General features: G+C 42.5%; 1 protein-coding gene across 2 annotated transcripts in view; it reads right to left on the reverse strand.

The window, feature by feature from the left end:
• Positions 1–19,141, reverse strand: part of foxo3b (forkhead box O3b) — a 60,994-nt gene extending 41,853 nt beyond the window's left edge. For both annotated transcript variants that reach the window (XM_048530667.2, XM_048530665.2), the window contains exon 1: positions 18,415–19,141. In XM_048530667.2, coding sequence (XP_048386624.1) covers positions 18,415–18,993 — 579 coding nt within the window. In that variant the 5' untranslated portion in view covers positions 18,994–19,141. The remainder of the gene's footprint in view (positions 1–18,414) is intronic.
• Positions 19,142–19,600: the final 459 nt, after the last annotated feature.

The following is a 19,600-nucleotide window of genomic DNA, read 5'->3' on the forward strand; positions in this document are numbered from 1 at the left end:
GAAAAAAGGTGCTAGTAAAACCGATTGGGCTGAAAGTGGATAATCACCTTGAGCAGATGGGCTATACCCCAGAGTACTCAAGGAGACAGGTGGAGAGACAGCGGAAGCATAAGCAGTAATCTTTCAAAGATCGCTACAGTCAGGGAGGGTCCCAGAGGACTGGAAAATAGTTATTGTGACACCCCTGTTTAAAAAGGAGTAAGGCAAAAGATGGAAAAGTACAGGCTGATTAGCCTAACCTTGCTCACAGGTAAGATTTTGGAGTCCATTGTGAAGGATAAGATTTCTGAATACTTGGAAGTGTATGGTAAAATTGGGCAAAGTCAGCATGGTTTCAAAGGGAGGTCACGCCTGACAAATTTGCTAGAATTCTTTGAGGAAGTAAAGAGCAGGAGAGTCAATAGATATCATCTACCTGGACTTCAAGAAGCCTTTGACAAGGTGCCGCACAGGAGGCTGCCGAGTAGGATAAGGGCCTGTGGTGTTAGAGGTAAGGTGCTAGCATGTATAGAAGATTGGCTGTCTGGCAGAAAGCAGAGAGTGGGGATAAAAGGGTCTTTTCTCAGGATGGCTGCTGGTGACAAGTGGTGTTCCACAAGAGTCAGTGTTGGGACCACAACTTTTCACTTAAAACAATGATCTAGATGAAGGAACAGTGAGCATTCTGGCTAAGTTTGTAGATGATACAAAGGTAGGTGGAGGGACAGGCAGTATTGAGGAAGTGGGGAGGCTGCAGAATGATTTGGACAGGTTAGCAGAGTGACAAAGAAGTGGCAGATGTAGTACAATGTGGGAAAGTGAGGTCATGTACTTTGGTAAGAATAATGGCATGGACTATTTTCTGAATGGGCAAAGAAAACATTCAGAAGACTGAAGTGCAAAGAGACTTGGGAGTTCTAGTCCAGGATTCTTAAGGCAAACTTGCAGGTTGAGACAGTAGTCAGGAAGGCAAATGCAATGCTGGCATTTATTTTGAGAGGACTTGAATGTAAAAGCAGGGATGTGCTATTGAGGCTTTTAGAAGGTTCAGGACAGGCCACATTTGGAGTATTGTGTGCAGTTTTGGGCCCCATATCTCAGGGAGGATGTACTATTCTGGAGCAGGTTCAGAGGAGGTTCATGAGAATAGTCTCAGGAATGAAAAGCTTAACATAGGAGAAATGTTTGAGGACTCAAACTATACTCATTGGAGTTTAGAAGGATTGGGCAGAATCTTATTGAAACTTACAGAATACTGGATGGCGTGGACAGAGCAGATATTGGGAAGATGCTTCCATTGTCAGGAGAGACTAGGGCACATCCTTCGAGTAAAGGGAAGGCCTTTTAGAACGGAGATAAGGAGAAACTTCTTCAGCCAGAGTGGTGATTCTATGGAACTCACTGTCACAGAAGGCTGTGGAGGACAGGTTGAGTATACTCAAGGCTGAGATAGATAGGTTCTTGATTATCAAGGGTTACAGGAAGAAAGCATGAGAATGGGGTTGAAGAATGTATCAGCCACGGCGGAACAGCAGAGCTGACTTGATGGACCAAATGACCTAATTTCTACTCCTATGTCTTATGGTCTTAAATTAACTGGTCTAATGTTTCCTACCTTCTGCTTACCTCCTTTGGAGTATGGGAGTTATATTAGCATGTGATCTGCTGGAACATTTCCAGCATTCAGTGTGTTTGGGAATATAACCAGTATGTCCACCATCTTTTTTGCCACTTTCCTTAACAGCCCAGGATGTAAGCCAGAGTCTGGTAATTCATCTGCCTTCAATTCCAATGGTTTGCTCAGTACTTCTTCCCTGCCCCCCACCCAGTCATGGTGATTGTTCCATTTTCCCCCTTTCTATAACTTCTGCTTAACCTGTTATGATTGGGGTGGTAACAGCCATGAAAACTGATGCAGAATATCGATTTGATGCCTCTACCAGTTGTGTTCACCACTATAAATGCCCCAATGTCATTCTTCAGGGAACCAATATTCACTTTAAACTATTCTTTTATTAAAGTTTAACTATGCTTTTATAATACTTAGTCATCTTTCAAAATAACCATTGCTCTTATTACTTCAGTCACTTTGATAAGAAAGCAAGGAACGAGACTTTCCCAGCCTTCCAGCCTGGCCTTTCCCATAATAAAAACAAAAACTTGTCTTTAAGTTCTTCGCCTAGCCTTTGATGCTTTTTCCCTTCCCAGAATATTTCTTCTTCTGAGATGTATTTTAATTAAGAGGAATTAAATATCTCCTTGAACATCTGTTACTGCTCAGCAACTGTCCTAACTTTTAGTCTTCCCGTTCAGTCTTCATGCCCAAGTCATTGTCTTTGACTGACTGTGGAACAAGTATGGTACTCCACAAACTGAGTTTAATAGTCACTACCTGGTTCTTTAACTAAAGAATTCCTTAATCCCACAACACCAAATCCAGAATAGCTTGTTCCTTGGTTGGTTCCCCAACATTGTTTCTTGGAACAATCTTTAACATATTCAACTCTCGTTCAAATATATCCTTGAAAATTTGATTAATTTAAGTTATGTCCATGTTAAAAATCTGAATATTGTGTACTTTTCTTCCAACCCTGCAGCGTTTCCTAGTTTATACTATGACCCTACTGTTTGGGGACCGATAGATTACTCTCACTGGGGACTTCTTTCCCTTACTATTTCTTATTTCTACCCAGACTGTCTGTACATTTTGGTCTCCAGTGCCTATATCATTTCTGACTAGTGTTGGTCTCTTCCTTTAACAAGCTGCTCTCCCAGTGTCGACACGGATTCCTGCTGGGTGCTCTGGTTTCCTCCCACAGTCCAAAAAAATTGTGGTTTAGGTGAATTAGCCATGGTAAATGCAGGGTTATGGAGACAGGGTAGGCTGGGTGTGTGACCGGTATGCTATTCAGAAAGTCAGTGCAGACTCAATTAGGCCGCGCAGCCTCTTTCCGCATTTATGATGATTTATTTTATGGTTCTAACTGGTATAGAGTCTAGTCTGAACTCAAATCTACACCACTTCTTTTCACTTCCTGCCTAGCACTTTGAAACACCGAGTACCCGATAATTTTCAATTCTCAAACTTGGTCTCCCCACATCGCTAATCGCCAGCAAATCATACAATTCCTTGCTATCCACACTGTTACCTCAATTTTATCCTGAATGCTTCACACATTCTGATACAAAGACTTAAGGTGTCTATTTTCAAATTTCCCTACTCTTGTACAATTCCTCGGTGCAAGTATGCTTCTCTAGAGATTTTGAAGTCATCAGTAATCCCTCAGTCGCTAAAATGGTAAGAACATTGAACTTCACCAGATGTTTCACCCTAAGAAATGGCCCACAATTCAAAGCAGTGATGCTTTTATTCTTTCACCCCAATGCTATCAGTTTCTGCCAACCTTCAGCCTTCCGCAAAGTAGAAGTACAGTTCATTGCTATTTTGAAGGTGCAGGAGTTTGTGAAAAGAAAACATGAGGTTTCCTGCATAAATAACAAAATTAACTATGTTCAGATAACACAAGTTAAAAATCACACAAATTCAATATTACTTGAAAATAAACATTCCAATATAGGGCTTGCATTAAATTATAAAAGGCCTTTTCCTGGTGTGAACAAGGCAACCCAACACCAAAATACAGATACTTGTTCTAAAAAAATTCAGAAATATACACAAGGCTTTAGTAAAACCATTGATAACTTTCTGCTTGTTAGGTTAATTAGTAAAGTTAGATAACATGGGATTCAGGGTACCTTGACAGTAGGAGACTGAGGGTGATGTTGAAGAGTTGTATTTCAGACTAGAGGCCCAGGACCAGCAATGTTCAACTGGGTTGGATATGCTTTGTCGTCATTTATGTAAATGACTTAAAACGAGACTTGGTTAGTAGATTTGCAGATAACACCAAAATTGGTGGTATAATGGACAGCAAAGTTATCTAAGATTACAAAGACAGCTTGACCAACTCGGTCAATGGGCTGAGGAGTGGCAGATGGAGTTTAATTTATTTGAATGCAGGGTATTACATTCTGGTAAAACAAACAAGGGGAGGACTTATACAGTTAACGGGAGGGTCCTAGGAAGTGTGTAGAACAGAGACCTCCGAACTCACGTACATAATTCCTTTACATTTGTCTCACAGGTAGACTGGGTGGTTAAAAAGGCATTTAGCATGCTTGCCTTCATTGCTCAGACCATTGAGGACAGGAGTTGGGATGTCACATTGTAGGTACAGTGGCCATCACTAAGGAAGTGATGCTGGGTAACTGAAAAAAAAAGAGACCCAAAAGCGTTTAAAATCTCAGACCATATTAGGTTACATCCCAGGGGTCTGAAGGGGATTGTGGAAGCAGATTGGTGATTTTTCAGGAATCACTGGAGCCAGAGGGGGTCCCAAAGGGCTGGAAAATTGCATATGTAAAATCTGTTGTTAAGGAGGGAAAGCAGCTGAAGACAGGAAATTATAGGTCAGTGAGCCAAGCTGTGAGCTGTCTTCAGCACCTTTGCATGGCCAGACATGTCCACCCACTGAAGGGCAGATTTCCTGGAGTCCTAAACATTCTTGGTCAGATACACCGACATCAAGCCAGCGTTCCTCTGATCATTATGACCTGATAGCCAGCTATCATCTACAGGATGACCAGCTGGATGGCAAGGGAACATGAAGCTGAATGTGAAACTGCTGACCCCAGAGCATAGGCACCCAAAAAGGGATTACACAGCCTGGAGAACTGTAAAATCTCAAAGGCTCCAGCAGACCAGTGGGAAATACAGTTAAGGCAAAACCACATGTTCTTTATCCTTCAGCAACATGGGGGAAAACTGTCAAAACGCCATAGTATGCAAAACCTACTCCTGCTGCAGACAATGGGGGTCAATGTCGCAGAGGATCTCCAGGTGGCAAATAGCCAGCAAACTTCACTCTTGGCCTCCAAGGCAAAGATATTCTTCCAGTCCAAAGTCCATTCCACAGAAAAGGATGAAACATGTTTGCATTTCTTCTACCGTAAAAGTAAAGAAAGAGAGATAGCTCTGTAACAAGCAGCCTGAAGGAAGGCAGTGGCTTGGTATCATCATCTCAGTCTGACATCCTGAGGATCAGTAAATCCTTTTTATGCTAGAGTGTATAACTTGAAGCTCACTGAAGTCTCCCAAAACATTCCTGTGCTCTATCATGGAGATTTTAGAGGACAGCATGCAGGAGAGGCTGAGCCAGCCATTACCTCTGGAGAAGCTGACCAAGGCCCTAAAGACCAAAAGTCCCACAAATGACAGCTTACTAGCAAAGTTGTATTCTCCTCTGTGGTACTTGAATGGCAGGAGCAAGACACTTGGACTGGAGTCAAAAGTAGTTGAGAAATTGGATAGTCATTTTAATTCAAGAGGTATTTAAAAATCTGGCAGTCAAGATAGAAAGAAAAACACCTAGTTAGAGTTGTAGAGGTGCAAGCAGCAGGGAAACAGACCCTTTGGCCCAATTCATCCATGCTCACTGGATATCCTAAATTATTCTTGTCCCATTTGCCAGCATTTGGCCCATGTCCTTCTAAACGTTGTAATTGTACCATTCTCCACCAGTTCCTCTGGCAGTTCATTCCATACACACACCACCCTCTGTTTGAATAAGCTGCCCCTTTGGTGCCTTTTAAAATTTTCCCCTCACATTAGCTTATTCCCTCAAGTTTTGGACTCTCTTAACTTGGAGAAAACATCTGACTATTCACCCTGTCTTTGCCCCTTATGATTTTATAAACCTTTATAAAGGTCATCCCTCAGTCTCCAAAACTCCAGAGACAATAGTTCAAGCCTATTCAGCCTCTCCCTATAAGCTCAAACCCTCCAAACCTGGCAACATCCTTGTAAGTCTTTTCTGAACCCTTTCAAGTTTCTCAAGCAAAGATACCAGAATTGAATGCAGTATTCCAAAGTGCCCTAACCAATGGCCTCTACAGTTACACTGTGACCCAACTCCTATACTAAAAGCACTGATCAATACAGGTAAGCATACCAAACTCCTCCTTTTCTGTCCTATCTACCTACAAATCCATTTTCAAGGAGCTATGAACCAGCACTCCAAGTTCTCTGTTTAGCAACACTCTCCAGAACCTTGCCATTAAAAAAAGTGTACATATCCTGCCCTAATTTGCCCTAGTCTATGTTTGGTAAGTTAAATCTCCTACAATAAATTACCGTATCATTCTTACAGATAAGATATTTCCTTACAAATTTGCTTCTCAATATCCCAGTGACTTTTGGGGGAAATCTATAGTACAATCCCAATAAGATGATCTCTCCTTTCTTATTTCTCAGTTCCACTCAAGTAACTTTCTAGGGAGCATGCCCTGTATGTAGCCAGAATGTAATCCCTAAAGCTGCTATACCCAGATGTCACCCCTTCTGCACCCCAAAGTTTCAATCCTTCCAAGTGACTCTAACAAATCTCCCTGTCAGATGGGATACATCTTTAGTTGCTGGGTTTAAAAAAAAAGGGCAGAGATACTGGCAATAATCTTTCATACCTCTTCAAAACACCTAGGCTGTCAGAAGTCTGGGAGGGTTATCAAATGTCATATCACTGTCCAAAAAGATTAAAAACTGGGAATTTTGTTAAAATTTATTGCCCATTTCTAAATCGCCCTCCAAAAGGCAGTGAGCACCTTAAACTGCTGAATGGTTATGGTGATACAGATCCTCAACATAAAAATCATAGAATCATAGGACCCCTACACAGTGTGGAAACAAGCCATTCGGCCTAACAAGCCCACACTACCCCTCTGAACAGTATCCCATCCACTCACTCCCCTACCCTCATATTTCCCATGTCTAACCCGCCCAACCTAAACATCCCTGGGCACTATAGGCAAATTAGCATAGCCATTCCACCTAGCTTGCACATCTTAGGACTGTGGGAGGAAACCAGAGCACCCAGAGGAAGCCCACACAGACATATGCAAACTCCACACAGACAGTTGCCCAAACCTGGAATCAAACTCAGGTTGCTGGTGCTGTGAAGCACCGAGCCACCGTGCTGCCCCTTATAGATGCATGGTCATCATTAGATTCTTAGCTCCAGATATTCTGAATTCAAATTCCACCATCTACTGTAAGGATTCAGACTCAGGACCCCAGAATGTTTTCTGGGTCTCTAGATTAACAATCCAGTGATTATACCACTAGGCCACCACCTGCCCCAGGGAGGAGTTCCAGAATACCATAAGGCAACGTAGTTCACAGTCATCAGGACAGCTTTGAGTTGAAGGGAACTTGTAATGTTGGTGGTGTTCTAATATGTCCTTGCCTTACTAGGGGGTAGAGGTCACAGATTTTGGAAGGCACTGTCAAAAGGCGATCTGACAAGATTTTTGCAGCGTCTGGTCAGTGGAACATAATGCCACCACTATGTGGAGACTGACTGTTAAAGCCAAAAGTCGAGCAGACTCCCTTGCTCTGGATAGCATTGAGCTTCGAATGTTGTTGAAGCTGATTCTTCCTGGCAAGTCAGAAATATTCCAACATGTTCCAGATTTGCACCATAAATAGTTGGCAAGCATTGGCAAGTGATGGGTGGGTCTCTGCTGCCCTCCAGACTCAGATTCAGTTCTCTGGATGTATGGTGAGAGTGTACTTCATCTTCTCAAAAATGATTTAGCTTTGAAATGCAACATTTTGGCCATTCAGCCCTACTGGACAACCAATAAATCAGCAGGCTGAGCTAAAGGCATCAATCTGTATTTTTAAACAGATTTCAGAGCTGGTAGCCTAGTGCTTCCAAAATTCTAATTGTTGTTTTCTGACAAATACAAAAGTTTTCAAACAAATAGTACTTCAACATTCCATATTTACCTTCAATGAACAAAACCTGCTGACCAAGAATCAAGTTTTTCCATGGCAGTGGTATTTCAGGTTTTGTAGCATAATAAATGCTTCCTCTATTTAAATAAGTTCATAGCAAATGTTTAAGATAAAGCTGGGATTTCAACTGATGATATTTTATGGCTGAACCTCCCAAGACCAACATTTGGCTACATATCCAAGGTTTTGCAAAATTCCAAATACTTGCAGTTTGCGAACTGCATTTCAAATCCTCAGCATTATTATAAAAATACAGATTACATTACCTACTCTAACTGAACCCACAATTATATCTGTCTAAATACTGCATTTATCACAGCCCCTTATCTAGTCCACAGTGAAGTTAACAGGTCTTAAACCCTGCAGCGAGCCACAAACACACAGCTCTGACCACAGTCACAGTCAATTTGAAATTTTACACAAGTAAAAGTTATGTTTTGTTAAGCATTCAATTCTTCCACATCAAGAAAGATGTGGAAACAGTACACTGCATCGGGTTAATCCTATTTCAAATAATTTATGCAAATTAAACAACTCTTGGGAATGCATATTCATGAATTTTTTTCTCCAATCAAAGCAAAAGACAGCATTGACAAATGGGAGAGAGTAAAATCATGAAAAACAAACCCACAAGTGATATTAAAAAGAACTCAATGGGCCTGACAGCATTTGTGTAGAAAAAGAAATAATTGAGTCCACACTCAATAGAGTTTCTCTATCAGTGATAATGGGAACTGCAGATGCTGGAGAATCCAAGATAATAAAATGTGAGGCTCGATGAACACAGCAGGCCAAGCAGCATCTCAGGAGCACAAAAGCTTTTTGACGTTTCGGGCCTAGACCCTTCATCAGAGAGGGGGATGGGGTGAGGGTTCTGGAATAAATAGGGAGAGGCGGACCGAAGATGGAGAGAAAAGATAGGTGGAGAGGACAGCATAGGCGGGGAGGTAGGGAGGGGATAGGTCAGTCCAGGGAAGACGGACAGGTCAAGGAGGTGGGATGAGGTTAGTAGGGAGGAGATGGAGGTGCGGCTTGGGGTGGGAGGAAGGGATGGGTGAGAGGAAGAACAGGTTAGGGAGGCAGAGACAGGTTGGACTGGTTTTGGGATGCAGTGGGTGGAGGGGAAGAGCTGGGCTGGTTGTGTGGTGCAGTGGGGCGGCGGGGGGGGCAGTGGGGCGGCGGGGGGGGGGGGGGGGGGGGCGGCGGGGGGGGGGGGAACGAGGGACGAAATGGACTGGTTTTGGGATGCGGTGGGGGGAACTTTTGTGCTCCCGAGATGCTGCTGGGCCTGCTGTGTTCATCCAGCCTCACATTTTATTATCTCAGAGTTTCTCTATCATTTCATTTTTCTATGGTAGAAGGATATCTAAGACAATCTTTAGGGAGGGGCAACTAAAGGCTTGGGAAGAGGAGCCCCAGATGAGAGATGGGGAGATGGAGAGTCCTAAAGAATAAGCTGGCATTTTTACAGTTGTTTACACAATCTCAGGCTGTTAAAAATGTTGAGACATCCTGTAAGCATAACCTGTATAATTCCTTTACTTAAAATTCATTTGTGGGATGTGGGCGTCACTGGCTGGCTGGCCAGCATTTCTTCCTTATCCCTGGCTGCCCTTGTGAAGGTGGTGAGCTGTCTTTTTGAACCACTGCAGTCCTCCTACTGACATCACCAATGCAGGAAATGACATCACCAACCCAAGGAAACCTAAACAGATAAATAGAAAGCGGGACACAACACCAGCGCTTCATCGGAGACTCACTGATGATGTTACCTAGAATGGTGATGAAACATCTGAAAACTAACCTTCCAGCTCAGCGAGCAAACTCACATCCAGAAACTCAACCTGAGCTACAAATCTTCTCAAAACTTGCTACCTCCTACTGTGGGCTGACCCACAATGCTATTAGGGAGGGAATTCCAGGTTTTTGGACCCATTGACAGTCAAGGAATGACAAAGTATTTCCAAGTCAGGATGGTGAGTGGCTTGGAGGGAAACTTGGAGGTGGTGGTGTTCCCACATGTCTGATGCCCTTATCTTTCTAGATGGAAATGGTCGTGGATTTGGAAGGTGCTGTCTGAGGGTCTTTGGTGAACTTCTGCAGTGCACCTTGCAGATAGTACACACTGCTGCTACTGGACAGTGGAGGGGGAGGGAGTGAATGATTAAATATGGGGAAATACATCAAGCCCAGTTTACACAAGGCAGAGGCCCCATGAACTGAGATGATCCAATTGTATTTTCAGTGCGATTCATGAGTCACTGGTAAAATATTGGTTTGCCAGGGCACTAGAGCCCCTTGCTCTTCTGCAAATATTCCTTCAGATTGGTTAGACTCCTGTAACACTTTATGGAGAGAAGCACACAATATAGAATCTAGATAACAATTTGAACATTATCAGCTCCTTTTAGAAAAATCATAATAAATAAAATTCAGTTACAATTAAAATGCAAAATATTAAATTCAGCCTATTCAATCATGGCTCATCTGATAATTTTCAATTGCATTTCCTGCCTTTTTCCCCTTAACCTTTGGTTCCCTTACTGATAGACTCAAAAACCTGTGGAATGAATTCCAGAGACTTAATTCCCTCAAAATTCCACCTCATCTGTCTTATGTGAATGACCCCTTATTTTGAAAATCATTCCCTCTGCTCTGGACTCTCCCATAAAAGGTAAATGCTGTACATTTCAATATGGTCATCTCATTTTTATGAACTCCAATGGGTACAGGCCCACTGATTCCTTCAGATAACCCCTCCATATCTGGGATTCAACTTAGTGAACCTTCTTTTCATTTGCTACAATTGTAGCAAGATGTCCTTACTTTCATAATCCATTTCCCTTGAAATAATATCCAACATTCCACTGGCCTTATCTAGTATTTGCTGAACTGGAGGCTAGTTTTTTTTACAATTTATGCATGAGGGCCTCCATAGCTTTATACTCCATTACCTTGGGTATATTAGGCCAATATTCGATTTAACATCCCCATTACCAACCAAACTTGTATGCTGACTTTAAGAGGATCATGGATGAGGGCTCCCAAATCCCCCGGCTTTCTGCAGTTTTTCTCCATTTAGTTAATATTCTTCTCCTCTATTCTTCCTGTAAAGTGCATAATCTCACATGCTAGATGAAATATGACATGGGAACGTGTTATTGCTCACTCACTTACTTGCCTACATTCCTCTGAAAGCTTTGTCCTCTTCACTTGTTTTCCACCTATTTTGATGTCATCCACAAATTTTGGTGAGAATACATTCATGTTCCTTATTGAGCTCTAAATTTATCAGACACAATTGTGGCCTCACTGATCCCTATGGCTGTACACAACTTATGTTGCTATCCTGAAAACACCCCTCCTTACTCCAACTCTGTCTTCTATTAGTCAGTCCCCTAGCCAGGCTAATACTATCTCCAACACCATGGCCTCTTATCTTCAGCAGCCTAATGCATGGCACTTTATCAAACACTTCCTGAAAAATTCACATCTACCGCCTTCACTTTAGCTAACCCACTTGTTAGCTCAAGGAATTCTAATAACTTTGTCATTATTGCGCCTTCATGATGTCATGCTGACGCTGCTTCTTCACTTTCCACATTTCCAATCATTCTACATCCTTTAGATTAGACCATTTCTGAAGGTCGGTCCAGACACAAAACGGCAGGTTTTGTGCTCCTCTGATGCTGTGTTCATCCAGCTCTAAATCTTGTTATCCCCTTTAGAATAAACTATTGTTTTTCCAATTGCAGACATTAAGCTAACTACGGTTAACCTTCTAAATAAAAAAAAGGTGCTGCATTGGCAGTTTGTCAAATATCTAGGCCTGGTCCAGAAGCTAAGGATTCTTGCAAGATTACTATCAGCGCATTGACTGTCTGTAACTACTCTTTTCAAAATCCTAGGATGCATCCGATCAAGGCCAGGCAATTTGTCAGTCTTTAGTTCCTTCGTACACCAGCACATTTTCACTCGAATAACAGTTATTTCCTATCCTCTTTCTGCCCTTTGTTGACTGATGCAAACTACTTATTCAACTCCTCTGCCATTTCCTGGTCTCCCTTATTATGACCCCAACATTATTCTAAGAGGTCCACGTTCACTTTGGCATCTCTCTTCCTTTAAGCTCTTATCTGTCTAGATATCACCGACACATTTACTGTCAAATGCTTACTCATATGCTCTTAGTTTGTGTTTTGGTTTGATACTGTAACTCGTTCCCTCGAAAATGACTTCCATCATGAACTGTCTAGGTCTCTAATCCCCTTATTCATTGCTATTCCCTCAACTATATAATTTACTGTGACTTTGTAAAGCAAATTCTCTGGTTGCATTCTTCATAACTTTAGTTCACAAATTGCCTTCACATCATGCAAATATACTATATCCCCTTCAAATTATTTAACCACAATTCAACTGAATTTGCTTATTTTTCAGTACTCCATTTCCCCTTTTCTTCAGCAGTAACTTATTCAAACACTTCCATAAGTCTTTGCAAGATCCTTGTTCTCAAGTAAATCTGTTCCCAATTCAGTAGCACTTCAGGTACAGTTTCCACCTTTGATTTCAGAAGTCCAACAGATATCAGCTCAAAACATTTGACAACTATATTAGATTCACCTGCCTTCTTGATACATCAGCCCACAATACTATTCCGAGATGAAAGAAAAGGGTAGAGGCCCGAAACATCAGCTTTTGTACTCCTAACATGCTGCTTGGCCTGCTGTGTTCATCCAGCTCTACACTGTTCGTTATCAAATTCTCCAGCATCTGCTGTTCCCATTATCTCTGATTAGCTCCCTGTCTATTTTTTGACTTCATTTATGGGATGCGGGCATCACTAGCTGGTCAGCATATACTGCCCATCCCGTCTCTTGATAGATTAGGAAGGATTTGACCATTGCACATTCACAACAATTCTTTCTGCAAAAAAATCGCTAAACTAAATTAAAGGCCATTCTCATCCTAACACCACCTCCACTCTTGCTTTCTTTCTGCTCAAGTGGATTATCACTGCTCATTTAACCCTATTCTCATCTTTCATCCACTTTACTCATAAGCTGCTTCCTCGCAGACACAGCCCTTCTTGCTCTTCAAAACCACCACCCCTACCAACGCTTTGCACAAATTCCATCTTCTAATGCATCTCTACCATTGTCTTGTCAAGCTCCCAAGCTTTTCCTCACCCTGTCTGATTCCAGTCACTTGCTATTCATCCATTACTGTCCTGTGTAGTCTAGACTGGTTTCCAAACATTTTAAACAAGAGTTCAAACTTGATTGCCCATCCCCATCCCAAGGCCTTAACACTACATAGTACTAATTGATTCCTTTGATTTGCCTGCAAACCATTTCCACGATCTCTACTGAAATTTAAGCAGAAACAGACCAAACTAAACCATTCTCTTTCAATGTTCTCTTCAGAACTTACTGCTGGCTAAGTGAAACTATCCCTTCCAATTACACCTAATTGGTCATGATATTAAAATCCTTGTTTCTGAAATGCTTTACAATGTTTTTCTATTGTCTCGCAAATGATTAAAATTTTATAAATACAATCTTCCCAAACATCTAGTAAAATCTCCGCTCATTATTAGAACTAAATTTAGTCTGCTTACTCAGTTGAAGAATCTATACCATCCGACATTAGAGACTCCTAGAAAGCAGCATTCCTACTACACAATCCGTAAATTATGGCAGTTGACAGAATGCTTGGAATGAACACCAAAAAAAGTTGAATTCATACAGGAGTATTAAAAAAATTAATATTTGCAAAAAAAAGTGTCATGAGACAGGTGAGCTGACCAACACCATAGTCAAAAGAACCGAAGTAAACAGTGCAGAGGGGTCTGGTGAGCTTGGAGCTGAGGCAACTGAAGATACACCAGTTTGCTGGTTATATTTCTGATTTCAAAAGGCCAGAACAAGAGAGCACAAATCTCAGTCTTCGAGATGGAGACAAATCTGGAGGTAGAGATTGGCAAGGCCAAGTATTTAGAAAACATGAATATTTTAAAAGTTACATTTTCTTGATTGGGAGCCAATGTAGATCACAGCTACATTAGAGGCTAATGCATTGACATGCCAACTGGTATGCAAGGGACTTTCAGGCAGCTGTGCAGCTTAAGAAACAACACTGGTCAAACACATGGGATTATACAGGAGAGTGTTAAGATGTGGGCAGAATTCTAAATGACTAAGTTTTGAGGATACAGACCAGTCAGTGGTGCATTGGAATAGTGTACGGTGATGACACAAATGAGGTCAGAGCTTATCCTAGTGTCTTGCGTAACAAAGATTCCAAGCAGTCTGACAAATGTTGTCAGGGAGGCGAATGCAGCCAGTGGGAAAATGGAAAGTGGCAATCAATGGCTTCAGTCTTCCCAATTTTCTATCATGGAAAGTTTCTGCTTGGCCAATATTGGACATCAGATAAGCAGTGTGATAACTTGATATCAGGAGTCAATAGAGGTGTTGCTGAGGTAGAGTGAGAGTTGTCAGCATGTAAGTGAATACTAATGCTATGCCTTTAGCTAATGTCACTAAGTGGAGACGTCTTGGTGAGAATTAGGATTGGACCAAGGTTAAATTCTTGGATATACCAAAGATAATGGCAATGGAACAGGCAGAGAACACAGTAAAATGACTTCCTGGCATCAATGTGATAAAGAATGGAACCAGGCAAGGACAATTCCACCCAGCTGTATGACAGGTGGAAAGGATGTTGCAAGAGCAATCGTGCCAAATGACCAAAAAGGTCAAGGAGACTTGTTAAGCATTCAGCACTTTTCATTATTTTAAAAAAAAGAGAGGAGAGGATTAGCTTCAATGGTCAGTGCTATCCGTAACTGAAAAATCCTAGAGAATCAAGTAATTTTAAAGTCCTGAAGATCCCAAAGCAAGTAGCCAACTTAGCGAAAAGAACACACAAGTTACATACACCAATGTATGTCAAAATCAAAACAAACTCACTGGGAAGCAAGCTCCATAAATATCTCCATCCTCAGTGGTGGAGGTACACTGGCAACATTCTTGCTTTAAATATGGACAAAGGAGGGGAGGCAAAAGTGACTGCCTTTGTTAAACACAACCTTGATTTCAATGTGACATCAAGAATCTTCAGCAAAATTGACCAAAAGTCAGGAATCATAGTAACTGTGCTCGTCCAGAGTCATTTCTGGCACAAAGGGAGATGATTGCTGTTGCCAGATGTCAATCATCTCAGCTTCACGGTACCTCTGCAGGCGATCCTCAAGTAGTGCCCTAAGCCTAACTATCTTCAATGCATGGACAGAGACACTTTCCTCTCTTCTCCCCCTGCCCCCCCCCACCCCCGTTCATCAGATCATACATGGGGAATGTTCACTAGAATTCACAACGCCTCAAGTACTGAAACAGTTTGCATCTGTATGCAGCAGAGGGGGACAATATCCAGTTTGGGGCTCACAAATAGGATTAAAAAAAAAGTTGCTGGAAGAGCTCAGCAGGTCTGGCAGCATCTGAGAAGGAGAAAACAGAGTTAATGTTTTGGGTCCAGTGAGGAAGGGTCACCAGGCCCAAAACGTTAACTGTTTTCTCCTTCACAGATGCTGCCAGACTGCTGAGCTTTTCTAAGCAACTTCTGTTTTTGTTTGATTTACAGCATCCGCAGTTCTGTCAGTTTTTAAAGTCACAATGGGATTAAGTGGCATAACCACTGAATTCCCCAGCAACACCATGGGGGTCACCACTGACAAAATCTGAACTGGATCAGTAATAAACACTGACTACTAAAACAGGCTTATGGTTAGCAATCTTTTAGCAAAGAAAATCGTCATCATCTACAAAACACAAGTTGGGAGTGTGTTGGAATACTCCCACTTGCTTGGATGAGTACAACTTCGAGCAGTGAAGGTAGTTGACATCATCCACGACAAAGCAGCCCGCTTGACTAGTACCACATGAAATTTTCATTTCCTCCACCATTGTAGTAATGTATACCAAACATGCACTACAGAAATTTAACAAAGGTACTTATGACAACAATCTCCAAACTCATGACCAAAACTACTGAGAAGTGAGCAAATACATGCTCACCATGCCAAATCACTCAATCCAGATTTGGACCTACAAATATTGTTCCTTCAGTGACTGTCAAAAACATGGAATTTGCTCCAACAATATTTAGTTCTACCTTCAAACAAACTGCGACAGTTCAAAAAAAGGAAGTTTACCATATCCTCCAAGAACTAGGAATGGGAGCCCGGCCAGCAACATCCACATCTCACATTCACTGCCACTTCAATACTAATTCTGTAGGTAAAATTGATGCCAGTTCAGCATGCAAGTTGAACAAGTATCGATACCTTATCTACAAAAGTAGATATGCATATTTGAAACATTAAAAGTGTTAACATATCCACACATCAGATAGCAATATAAATGGCTACATGCAGTACTTCCTACTGTGTGCCCATGCACAGAGCTACATTCTAATCATGTTTCATTCAAATATCAGTGTATTTTAAAAACTGCTGTATTGAAATGCTTCTTGCACCAGACAGATACAATTGATGTGGCTTTCGCAGCCTATTGGCCGGAGGAAAATTTATTACCTTCATTGAAATGTGCAACAGCATTCCCTCCAAATGCAGTTGGCATTTGAAATCATAAACGTAACCACTGTCAGATTTTTAGCACTTGTTTGCTCCCTAGTCTCAAAATTCTCATGAGACTAACTCAGCAACAGTTAGCCATCACAAGCTTAAGTTATTTAAAGTGGAGAATGTTTCTCGGTTATTCTCCATCTTGCCATTTACCTTTCTTCTGATGCTCTGGTCCATACATTATGATTACAAGATTCAAAACTATGATTGATAATTAATACTAATCCAAGGACATCTATAAAACTTCTTCAGTGAACATAGTATATTACAGTTTAGTTACATAGTAGTAGAGGTACAGATATCAGATTAATAAGAGGGGCCCTGGTTAAACAAAGTTTGCTTCTGCACCTCAAACTAAACATTCAGTTTTCATAATAAACAAAGTTCACAGTAAAATAAGACATCAAAAATGGCCTTGTTGCAGATGTGAAGGAAGCTCTGGGTACATATTTTTAGCTCAAGGCATATCTATCCACCTCCAGTCATGTTGATGTTAGTTAGCTAGCAGAATGCTAGAATAACCAAGGGACACTGCCAGGTTTTTCAAGACCTCTCCCCGCATCAACCAAAAACATTATGTTACTGTACTAGTAATTCTGGAGGTCAGAACTAAGTGAACCACTGACCACAAATTGAAATCTCAAATGTGATTTTTAAAAAAAAACTTTAAGATAATAAACCTTTGTGAAATCTTTACTTTTAAAAAAAAGTAGAGCTTTTTAGGAAAGGAAATCTAATTTCAGCTGGTCTTTTTATTTGACTTCAAAACTTGCACTAACCTTGTCCACTCTTGACTGCCCTCTGAATGATCTAAATGAGTATCCGTACTTAATTTAAGTAAAACAACCTGTTCAGGTAATGACAGACATTTCAAGCAGGTGGGACTTGAACTTGGACCTCTTGACTCAGAGATAAGTACATGTCTGCAACTTAAGTGAGTAAGCTGCTCAGTTTATTCAAGGTAGCAGCTCACCACCATCACAAGGACAATTAGAGGGGAGCAATTAATGCTGGCTTTGGCAGTAATACCCACATCTTATGGATGAATAAATGCTTTAGTTTAGGAGTCCTTAAACAATTCAGTGATATGACATTTACCTCCAAGTCTTAAGACTGAGTTTATCAAGAGGTCTCTCACACACAGAGCAGAAACAATTATTTTCTACTTAGCTTGTTCAGAGATGTTATTACACACCTCTGGAACAGGCGAGACTTGAACCTAGGCCTCCTAGCTCAAATACTAGCACTGCACCACAACAGCCCAAATGCTGAGGGAATAATACTTCGTTTGTGTTGCTACCTTTTTAGATGAGAAATGAAAGAACAAATATGACCAAAGACAAAATACTGCAAACCGTAGCATCGTTTCCAGTAACGGTAGAAACAACAGACTACCACAAACCTATAGGACCTGGAGATGCTGCTTGGCCTGCTGTATTCATCCAGCTTCACACTTTATTAACTATAGGACCTGTGTTCTCCGACAGTTGATAACACATTAAAAATCCTTCGTTGATTGTAAAATACTGAGACGCCCCGACGTCGTTGAAGCAACATACTGTAAATAAACGCACGTTACTTCGCTCTGTACTCATGAGCCAATGCAAGCTATCCAATTACAAATACTAAGCACATTGGATTAAAAAGTAAAATATTCCCAAGCATATACGAAAGCAGTAGAGACAGCACCTCAACTCGCGGTTGAAGTTTCCAACCAAATAGCGGGTGCGGTGGCAACAAGTTATCCCCGGTTGAAACCTCATTTACAGTTACTTCAAGAACCAATCTCAAAGTATTCGATCACTAGATCTGCGTTGGGTTTTTTTTTAAATCCCTAAAGCGACCAGATTGCGAAACACAAGAATACAGCTCGAACACTGCCGAGCTGTGTACAAACGGGTGAGTGTAAGGCTATAAGTTACGAGAGATCTACCTTCCAGCCGGCCGAACTGTTGCTGTCTCCCTTATCCTTGAAGTAGGGCACGGAGCGGACCATCCAGTCGTAGATCTGCGACAAAGTTAGTCTCTTGTCTGGGGAGCTCTCGATAGCTTTCGTGATCAGATCCGCGTACGACATGTTGCCCCAAGCGTTCCTGCGGGACGAGGCTTTCCGCTGTTGGGGTCCGACGCCTCCACCTGCACTGAGGCCGCCGCCTCCTCCGGGAGAGTGAGCCGAGGACGGCGAGCGAGAGCCTCGGGGACCGCTCAGCCCCGCCGCCTGCTGCTGCTTCTTCAAAGCGTCTCCTCCAGGCGGCTCGGGCTCTGGCTCTCCCGCGGCAACGGAGCCGAGCAAGGGGCCCGGCTCCTCATCCTCTTCATCCACTTCTTCCTCCTCAGGGATCATCTGAGCAGCGTCGGACGGCTCGCTCTTGCCTGGGGAAGAGGAGGCGGGCAAATCTGGACGGGGCAGGGGCCAAGTGCAGGAGCGGGGCCGGCTCTGTGGTTCGAAGTCCGGGTCGATGTCGATGTCCAGGGGGGTGCCGGCCGTGGCGGGAGCGGCCCCTTCGGTCATGATGGGGACACTCAGATGAAGCTGTGTGGACGGAGCGATAGGAAAAAGGCTCGGGGCTGGGACGCCCGGTTTCGTTTCACTTCAGGGCCGAACTCGCAGAATACCACTAAAACTGTACCCGATGACTCGGAGCCATGATGTGTGTTGGGGGGGGGGGGAAGGGGGAGAAATAGCGGGGTTTTACAAACTCGGACTGCGCCAGGCTCAAATGCTGTTGATATACGGAAAAGGGAACGGAGGAAACATCCGCCGCTTCACTCTGCACTCTCACAGGACCGCCGCTGCCATCTTCTCAGCCTTTCGAACCCGCTTGTTTTGGTGGGCGGCGGGGCTGTGGCGGACAGTGAAGAGAAAGGAGGTGTCAGTGTCACCCCCTGTTTTTTAAAAGAAAACCCACCCCCATCATTGTCCAGTCTTTCCCAAACCTGGATTACTAAAGGGGAATGAAGTTGGGAAGGGAGGGTGTTAAATGGAAGGGGGAGGAGGAATCAGAGCGGGGATGAAGGTTTTATCGGATCTCCCACACGCCTGCCTCCCACCCCCTCCTCGCTCTCGCGCACCGGCAGTTGGCCTCGCGCCGTCACTCCGGGACACGGACGCTCTAGAA

Source organism: Stegostoma tigrinum, chromosome 4, assembly GCF_030684315.1.
Source record: "Stegostoma tigrinum isolate sSteTig4 chromosome 4, sSteTig4.hap1, whole genome shotgun sequence".
NCBI classification, from domain to species: Eukaryota; Metazoa; Chordata; class Chondrichthyes; order Orectolobiformes; family Stegostomatidae; genus Stegostoma; species Stegostoma tigrinum.